At 40.4% G+C, this 8,921-nt stretch overlaps 1 protein-coding gene across 2 annotated transcripts in view; it reads right to left on the reverse strand.

Moving 5' to 3' along the window:
* Positions 1–5,221: 5,221 nt before the first annotated feature.
* Positions 5,222–8,921, reverse strand: part of kcnip4b (potassium voltage-gated channel interacting protein 4b) — a 17,920-nt gene continuing 14,220 nt past the window's right edge. Inside the window, exons 7-8 of one of the 2 annotated variants that reach the window (XM_082164974.1) lie at positions 6,023–6,085; positions 5,222–5,946 (exon numbers count right to left, since the gene is read on the reverse strand). In XM_082164974.1, the coding sequence (XP_082021100.1) occupies positions 5,899–5,946; positions 6,023–6,085 (111 nt within the window). In that variant the 3' untranslated portion in view covers positions 5,222–5,898. Of the gene's footprint in view, positions 6,086–8,921 lie in introns of both variants that reach the window. The other variant, XM_082164973.1, reaches the window with a different exon arrangement.

The following is an 8,921-nucleotide window of genomic DNA, read 5'->3' on the forward strand; positions in this document are numbered from 1 at the left end:
TATGAGTTATCATGGAACAACAGTACGGATACTCTCGACGTAAGCCCTCTCCTATCGTCCTTCCAGGCAAGAAGGTGTGGAGGCTTACACGGGGCGCTGGATGGGGTGCAGCAGCTGTGGCGCTTTGCTGGGGATTCCTATTCGTCGTTCACCACGACGTACGTCGTAGTGACCGGACGATAGGGAACGTCTCGGTTACATATGGTAACCCTCGTTCCCTGAAGGAGGGAACGGAGACGTACGTCCCGTCGCCACATCTGCTGCTACCCGCCGGGGCGACCAGCTTTTCAGGCTTGGCTCCTCAGCAAAAAACTGAAGTGCAATCACACCAGCTGCTCGTTAAATACCCGCGCTGCGAGGCTGCGCAGCTGATGCAAATGATTGCACGCCAATGTGTATTGGCTTGTTTTAGTTTCACTCGAAGTAGATTGGCCTCTCTAGCGAGATTCCTATTCGTCGTTCACCACGACGTACGTCTCCGTTCCCTCCCTCAGGGAACGAGGGTTACCATATGTAACCGAGACGTTTTCTTGAAAAAATCAGCTGTATCTTAGAAATCTCTACAATTTCAGATTTTCTCACATTGTCCATTTTATTGACAATGCCGGAATGAACAATATGACTATTATGTCACACCCAGTGACACTAACAACAGACCTCCCTACCTGAGAGAGAGGAGGCACTCTGGCTTAGAGGCATTTTTTTTTTTTTTTTTTGGTATTAAATATATTCATACCAAATTGATATTAAAACGTTATCAAAGCCTAATTTCCTTAACACTGGTATATTTAGTATTCTTGACATTTGAAATACAAAACAAAAGAATAAATTGAAACTGTCAGGTCCATTTCGAAGTGGAACTCTACACTAGATTGGAGAGTTGACGCTATGGGATTACTGATGTCTGAAGCACGTGCTTTACACGCCAATCTCGTCTGGCTACTGCAGTCGGGTGATGTCACAGGCATGCTGGTAGAGTATAAAAAAGGTGCCTAGAGAAGACGTCATTAGCTTCTTTGTGTTTCTGTGCATGTGATATTCGATGTGTATGTGTGATTAGGAGAAAGAAAAGCTATGTCTAGCACATTTAGAAGATGTATCATGCCATGTCATAGATATATAACACCTAATGACTGCGTTATTTGTTTGGGAGCGGAGCACGCTCGATCAGCCCTCCGAGGGGGCAAAAACAACTGCTCATGCTACATGTGTACATCTTTGTTTGGATTGTGATTAAAATGCAGTGGTTGACTCTAATTTCAAATGGCTACAGTTTTTTTAAGGCCAGTTAGGACTGTTATAGAGCAAATTAACAACAAATAAATTTGCTTAAACATAAGAAGAAGAAGAAGAAGAAAAGAAGAAGAAACGGCAGCTGGTATTGGAATTGGCCATGAAAAATCTATAGGTAGATTTTGCCTTTCATCAAGGCCGAGGTCAGGGATCTTGGGCTTGAAAAGGTTGATGACCACTGAGTTATGCTAACATGAAGGGGCTTGCTGAACACAGCTATACAAGGATGCCTTTAGGTTGAGGATTTGCTCGTGAGCTATCTCACCCCCGGTGTGGTGGAAGGCTCCACCCCTGCCATTGAAGCCTTGTCAGACCACATTCAGGCTTGTTGGCAAGGCTTATGTTGTGGTGGGCCAGGCTGGTGAAGCTTTGCACACCATGCCAGTGCTGCAAGCCTACCAAGCTGACGTACTAAATAATCTCATCCTGGGAAAGGGAGTGTCTGGATAAAAGTGTCTTTTAAAGGATAAAAGTCAATTGGTTATTCTTCCAAAAAAAAAAAAAGTGACAAATATATTTTCCACGGATGAGAAGCGCACTCTCCCTGTAGGAGAGCAATATTAGGCTTTTGAAGGGGATTTTTTTAATTATTTTTTTTACTGGAAAAGAAACATTTATTCCCCAGGGGGGAACTGCATAGGTCACTTCTGGTTTACGATGGTAAATACTGTGCTCCCCTTGTAATCATATTCTTTAAGCAAATAGGTAAAGTGGACATATTCACATTCACTGCCCACTTTTCTATATATTGAGTGTGTTCCCTCTGTTATTAAAGAAGAAGGACTTCACACAGATAGAGTAGTGAGATTTCGCTGTTGGCCCCCCACTTCATGGTCTGTCGCGCCTTTAAACACAATGGATATTATCTGCATCCATATGTTTCCTTAGCAGTAAAGCTAGACTGATACAATCTACTCCTTATTTGTCCCTCCAGAAGCTTGAACTATGGAGGCATGGATATGCTTAGGTTGGGAAGAGGCTGTTATCTGACACCCCCTCCTAGTTGTTTATTTGCCGCCCCTTCAGTTTATATCTGGAGATGATCACATGGATACATAGTGGGCAAGTGTTAATACGTTTCCTAACGGTTTGTGAGGAGTATCGGGACAGAGCATAAAAGTGGAATTAGTAGCAGTTAGCGACCCACTCTCTCTGTAATTCGCTAGAACTGAAGAAATGGACAACCATCAATCGATAAGGGCTACTTGGTAGGGAGCAGTTTGAGAGTCTCCTGTCCAGTAAAGGCACCTCTTTTATACCCTGCCGACGTGTCTGATGACACCCAACTGTGATAGCCAATCAAGACTGGCTTGTAACACAAGTGCTTCAGAAAGCGGCTCACGTAGAGTGTTCCCATAGTGTCAACTAAATGATGCAGTGTCTCATTCCTTCTCAGGGAAGCCGAGATGTTAGTTAAATATATATTGAGAGTCCTATATAATTACAAGTTAGCATTAATTCCTTATTTGATGTGTAATCTTAAATGTGTAAAATAGTCTATTAGAGATACAGTATTATTAATACTGTTACGTTGTCCAGGCATCCTAAACAACAGTAATACAGTTTCACTAACTACTTACATTTCATTTATGGGATCTGTTCTTCAAATAATTGCTAGCTTGATGATATGAACAAAAAGGATAGACAATAAGAATTTAAAGAATTTAAGCATTGCTGCACTTAGAGAACAGAAAATAGCACCAACATAATATTTGGGTTGTCACACTCTGATCATCTTCAACCTCCTCAGAGCATCATTAAGGAGAAAAGAAGCTAAATGTAATTATCATTGCACATTGTGCATTGTGCATGCTAACAACTTTAGAAGAAAAACATTTCTGTGTGTGTGTGTGTGTGTGTGTGTGTGTGTGTGTGTGTGTGTGTGTGTGTGTGTGTGTGTGTGTGTGTGTGTGTGTGTGTGTGTGTGTGTGTGTGTGTGTGTGTGTGTGTGTGTGTGTGTGTGAGAGAGAGAGAGAGAGAGAGTGCAAAAAACAAACAAAAAAACAACACAACCTCAGAACTAGTTTTTGGCAAAAAAATCTAGTGTTACTTTTAAAACCAATGTGTGTATTTGACGTCAAGAAAAGTGGGTGTCCACTTTAGATGCATGGTTCTAGCTTGACCTTGAGAATTTCGAGTAAACCCAGTCTTTCACAAATTATTCATCTTTTGGATTAAATTTTAAAAAGTTTAGGGTTAAACGTGCTTTGAATCTATACCCAAGTATTGGACTACCCTTACGAAAAAGAAGTATACTTCAAGTTCATTTTATGAAGTACTTACTTAAGTAATGTTCTACTTAATGTTCTACTTAACAGTAATGTTATACTTAAGTAATGTTCAAGTATATTTTTAAGTATACTTTATGTAGTAAGTATACTAATATCAATGTGTACTTGTAGTAAACTTGTAAGTGTACTATTTCAATACTGCTTGGGACTAAATTGGCCCACTTTTAGAATATAAAAGTATACGTTTAAGTGCACTATACATGTAAGATAGTAAACTTTAAGTACACAACTAGGTTTCTCATTTGTAATGCATCTGTACTACAAGTGAAATTATAAGTATACTAGTAGTTTACTATTTTAATACAAGTAGTAAACATTTTTAGTTTATGAAAGTAAACACTGAAGTGTACTCTCAGTAAACTACTAGTTTAGTAGTTTATACTGCAAGTATACTTGTAAGTTTTCTTTAAGTGAACATAACATTATACTTATAGTTTACTATTTATGTATAATTTTTGCACTTGCAGTATACTACTATGTTCAAATGTAGATATTATTTTTAATACTTGAAAAAAAATTACTTTAATTTTAAAAACATTTTATTAGCTTCATGCATCCTTTTTTATCAGCACTTGAATGTCAGTAAGTTTCATAAAGAAAGGCAACATTTTAAACAAAAAAGTTGAGAAAATCACATTTTTGTCAAAGACTAGGCTACGCCTTGATCAGATTCAGAACGATGATCAAAACACAGATGGAGTAGATCGAGTCCAACACCCCCAAAGCTTCACAGTCATTTTCTCTTCATGGGTTACGCTTCATTTCATTTGGTAGTAATATTAAGCAGTTTTGATTTACACGCTGTTTAATGTTTGATGATCACGTTATTTTACATTTGAGTGAGCAATCTTCTATCACTTGTTTCAGCTTCTCCTGTGTTTTGATCCGGAGATTCTGTACTAGAAGATGTGTCATAGCACCCCCTACCGTATAACAGTGAAAACATGGATAGCTGGAAAATTCAGTCAATGGTGGGGAAAAGTAGACTGGGTAAACCCAGCCTGATCTGCCGGCAATTTGATTTCACCCTGCAGCTCAGGCTAGAAACCTGTACATTCTTCTGTCCTGCTTACAAATCCACGGGGACCAATCACAAACTGGCTTATCCACCTGGCGCACTATTGGCGGGTTTAATCCAATCCAATTCCTTTTAACCTCTCGATGATGCTCAATGGCTTCTTTAGTTTAGCAAACAAATCGCTCGAGTAATTGTAAATACCACTCACTTTCATGTTGTTTTTTTTTTTTGCACAACCTGCAAAAATCGCTCAGTGCCATTGCTGCTTCTGCAAACCGCTGATCAATGCTACAAAGTACGTCACCCGGATCGTTGGTCTGATTGGTTGAATCATTTGAACTATGCCCGTTAATCACGCCTCTTGTGCAGTATAAAATACAGAACATACTCCCTAGACTAATGTTCAATCTTAAAAGATTGAGCTTGGTCTGGTGATAGCCAGACTAGGGGAAAAGTAGAATTAGAGTAAATTCCTATACACTACCAGTGGACTAGCCTACACAAAAATTCAGATATGAAGAATTATAAACCTATATCTCTATATCTATAACCTAAATATCTGTTTTATATCAATATTCTAATCAATATTTTCAAACAATGTAAGTTTCATAGGACTGTATATGAAAAACTATGTAAAAAAGCATATTTAATAGGCTACTCGATCAAAAGAGTTAACACAACTACAAGCCAAGTATACTTTGAATACTTAATTATACTTTTAAGTATATCTCGATCAAAAGATTGAGTACAAGTACAGGCCAAATATACTTGGACTTTTCTCTCAGTACAAGTCAAGTACACTTAAGTGTAATTTTAAGTATATTTTTGATAAGTATATAAAATGTAGACTGAAAGTATACTTTCTTATTTTTAGTTTAAAAGAAGTATACTAATAGAACACTTGAATAAACTTTTTCGTAAGGGTACTTAGAGTTCAGCTGTGGAAAATAAAAAGTGTGATACAATTAGTATTAAACAGCTAGTTAGTGCACCCAAAAATGAGCCATGTCAGTAACCACAGAAGCACATTACAATACTAGAACACTGATGTTATTTAGTAAAAGCAGTTGCTGTTCTACCACTAACATGTTCCTTATATTTGCATCACACTAGAGCCCCACACTTCTACCTAGGTATGTATAAATTCAGCAGTTGGTTCACAGAAGTCCGGAGCAGTCAAGAGTAGTCCAGAGCTGTCTAGAGCATTCCAGAACAGCAGCACATAAAATATGAAATTATCCAATGAGAATTGGAAAATAGAATTGTCCAAGTACTGGTGGAATTCCTCACTAACATCTAGACTGCATTGTCAAAAATCTTAAGAGACTGCATGATATTTTCATCCTGCAAAACAAAAGTGGTATTATTATGCATCTGCTAAAAGTAATAAATGTTTTGATAAAGATAAAATGAGCCTTACTTTTTGGCAGCAGTCACTGAATTCATCAATAGTTACTACACCATCCTGGTTTATGTCCATTTTCTAAGGGGAGAAAAAAAAAAAGTCATTCAAATGCAGTTTTTCTTTCTTATGTACAGTGAGGAGTAATCTTAGCCTAGAAATCTAGACGCACCCTAGCGGCAGCAAAATGTATTTTGCAGCCAGGGTAGTCTAGCAACTCTCCGTTGACTTTCGGAGCTGTTAAAACCTAAATTGGGTCAGGCCAATCACATCGTGTATAGAGTAGGCGGGGCGGGCTTTCATCCTTTGGGAATTGATTGGATCGTAGGAACTTGGGAATTGCTAACTAAATGGAGGCAGTTATGAATGCCAGTTTGCAGTCAGTTGTGGATGATATTTAGAACGTTTGGGGACATCTAGATAATAATTAGATGCCTAAATGGATGACTTAACAGCGACCACTGAGTCAGTGCCTGGATGCAGATTGGTCCTGAAGGGGCTGGAGAGGCTGATGGGATGGGCCAGAATGTCTTTCAAGTCAGCAAAATCGCAATCCTTGGTGTTAAAGAAAGGTAGAGCAGTAAATACGTTCCGGTTCTGTATCTCAGAAGAACCAATCCCTACCCTCTCAGAGAAGCCTGTGAAAAGTCTGGGGAAGATCTTTGACAGTAGCCTTGTGGATAAAACATACATTAAGAACATCTGTGAGGAGCTCGAGGGGTGGCTGACAGAAGATAAGTTGAGCCTTCCTAGAAAATTCAAGGTGTGGATGTACTAGCATGGGATTCTACCAAGGATCCTGTGGAAATTGCTTCTCTATGAGTTCCTGACTTGAGGAGATGGCTAGATCTCTCGAGGAGCTTAAGTAGCATCGCTCTTAATGGAAATACTGTACCTGCGAACTGGGGCTCCCCATTAAATCTATTGAGGAGGACTTCAAGGTCCTGTGTGCAAGGGAAGGTGTCGCAGCTAAGAGAGTCAAGTGTCTCCAGAGAATAGGTAGCAGTTAAGACCAGCAGGAGGTAGAAAGCAGAGGTGGCAGTGGAGCTTGCAGACGAGTCACGGCTATGCCATGGTGTCTTCGTGGGAGCAGTGGCCAGAGGAAGGCTGGATTAGAATAATTTGCAACCCCACGTTATGACCAGGCTCAGGGAAAGGAGCAGAGGCAACTGTTCCAGAATGAATTGAGAGCAATTGTTGAGGAGGAGCGGTCCAGCAGAGCAGTGGGAATGAGACAGCAATGTGCCTGGACTAGATGGAAGCAAGCTGTGGAGGGAAAGATCTTGTGGACAGACCTGTGGCAGTTAGAGCGACACCGCATAAGGTTCCTAGACCAGGCAGTCTATGATGTCCTTCCTAGCCTATCCAACCTGCACCACTGGGGCCTGGCTGATAGACCAGCCTGCTCTCTTTTGCCAGAGAAAGGGAACACTGGAACATATGCTCAGCTGCTGCCCAACGGCGCTGGGGGATTGCCGGTACTACTGGCAGCATGATTAAGGGCTCAAGACATCATCAGAGTTGGGGAGAATCCAAGGACAACATAAAAAGCAACAGCAGGGCTTCTCAATACAGAGCAGGACTGGCAGTTGATAGTAGACTTGGACAGGCAACTCAGGTAACATCAGCAGTTGTGAAGACCACCCATAGGCCTAGCATTATTCTACTGTCAGAAGCAATGAAGAACATTGTCATGCTGGAGCTTACAGTGCCATGGGAAGACTGCATGGAGGAGGCCAATGAGCGGAAGAGGAAGAAATACGGCGCAGCCACTAGATCTTGTTCCTCTTCCTCCCTGACAGTTTCTGTGCAATGAGGCCCACTGAGGGAAACGCATATTTGCGCCGGTCCCGGAGCCAGCTGTGAGCCAGTGCGTCCGTGCCGAGGGGTGCCTCGGTCAGGGAATACCACAGTGGACAGTGGAAGGATTCCTGGGAGGCGAACAGGTCTACCTGTGCTTCCCCGAATCAACTCCAGATCAGCTGGACCACCCTAGGATGGAGTCTCCACTCTCCATTGAGCATAGCCTGTCGCAAGAGTGTGTTGGCTGTGCAATTGAGGTTTACTTCAGTCACTGCTGACTCCAGAGGAGGAGATGGTGGGTGAGTTGTGACATTCGACGAGAGCGGATTCTGCCCTGCGATTTATATACAGCACTGTCACTGTGTTGTCCATCCGGACCAACATGTGCTTGCCCTTCATCAACGGTCGAAACCCCCTCAGGGCTAGCAACACTGCCAACAACACGAGGCAGTTGAAGTGCCAGTGCAGCTGGGGCCCTGTCCAAAGCCCGTTGCATCGTGTGCCTTCACACGAAAAATCTCGATTCATGATTTTATCACGATTCTTTTTCATGTTGGTTTTTACTATTTTGCAAGTGACTGAGCATTACAGCCAAACTAATGTCTAAATATAAAATAAAAAAGAATGGCAGATATTTAGGCCAAAGTGGCGAAGATAAAAATCTATTTTTTTTTTTATAACAAAAGAAAATAAGAACAAAGATATACATTTCATATAGACAACATACAAATTAAATAAACAGCGCTTTATTTTTTTCAGCTATAGTAGGTGTATTTAACAGTAGCATTCAAGAAAGAAATTAAATGAACAAATATTTAAATAAAATACTAAATAGACTTCACTGTATAAATTATACATTGATTCTTATTAATGCTACTATTAAAGTTCTCAGTCAAGAGCAGTGAGTGATTTTCTCTTTGTGTTTTGTTTTATTAACATTTAAAGGGATAGTTCCCCCAAAATGAAAATGGTCATCATTTACTCTTTTAAGTTGTTTTAAACTCAAATAAGTTTCTTTCAACTGTTGAAAATAAAAGTTATTTTGAAGAATGTGGCTAACCAAACAGTTGCTGGTCCCCAGTGACTAGTATATTTTTCCTACAATGGAAGTCAT

This window comes from Leuciscus leuciscus, assembly GCF_965113295.1.
Source record: "Leuciscus leuciscus genome assembly, chromosome: 3".
In the NCBI taxonomy this organism is placed as follows: Eukaryota; Metazoa; Chordata; class Actinopteri; order Cypriniformes; family Leuciscidae; genus Leuciscus; species Leuciscus leuciscus.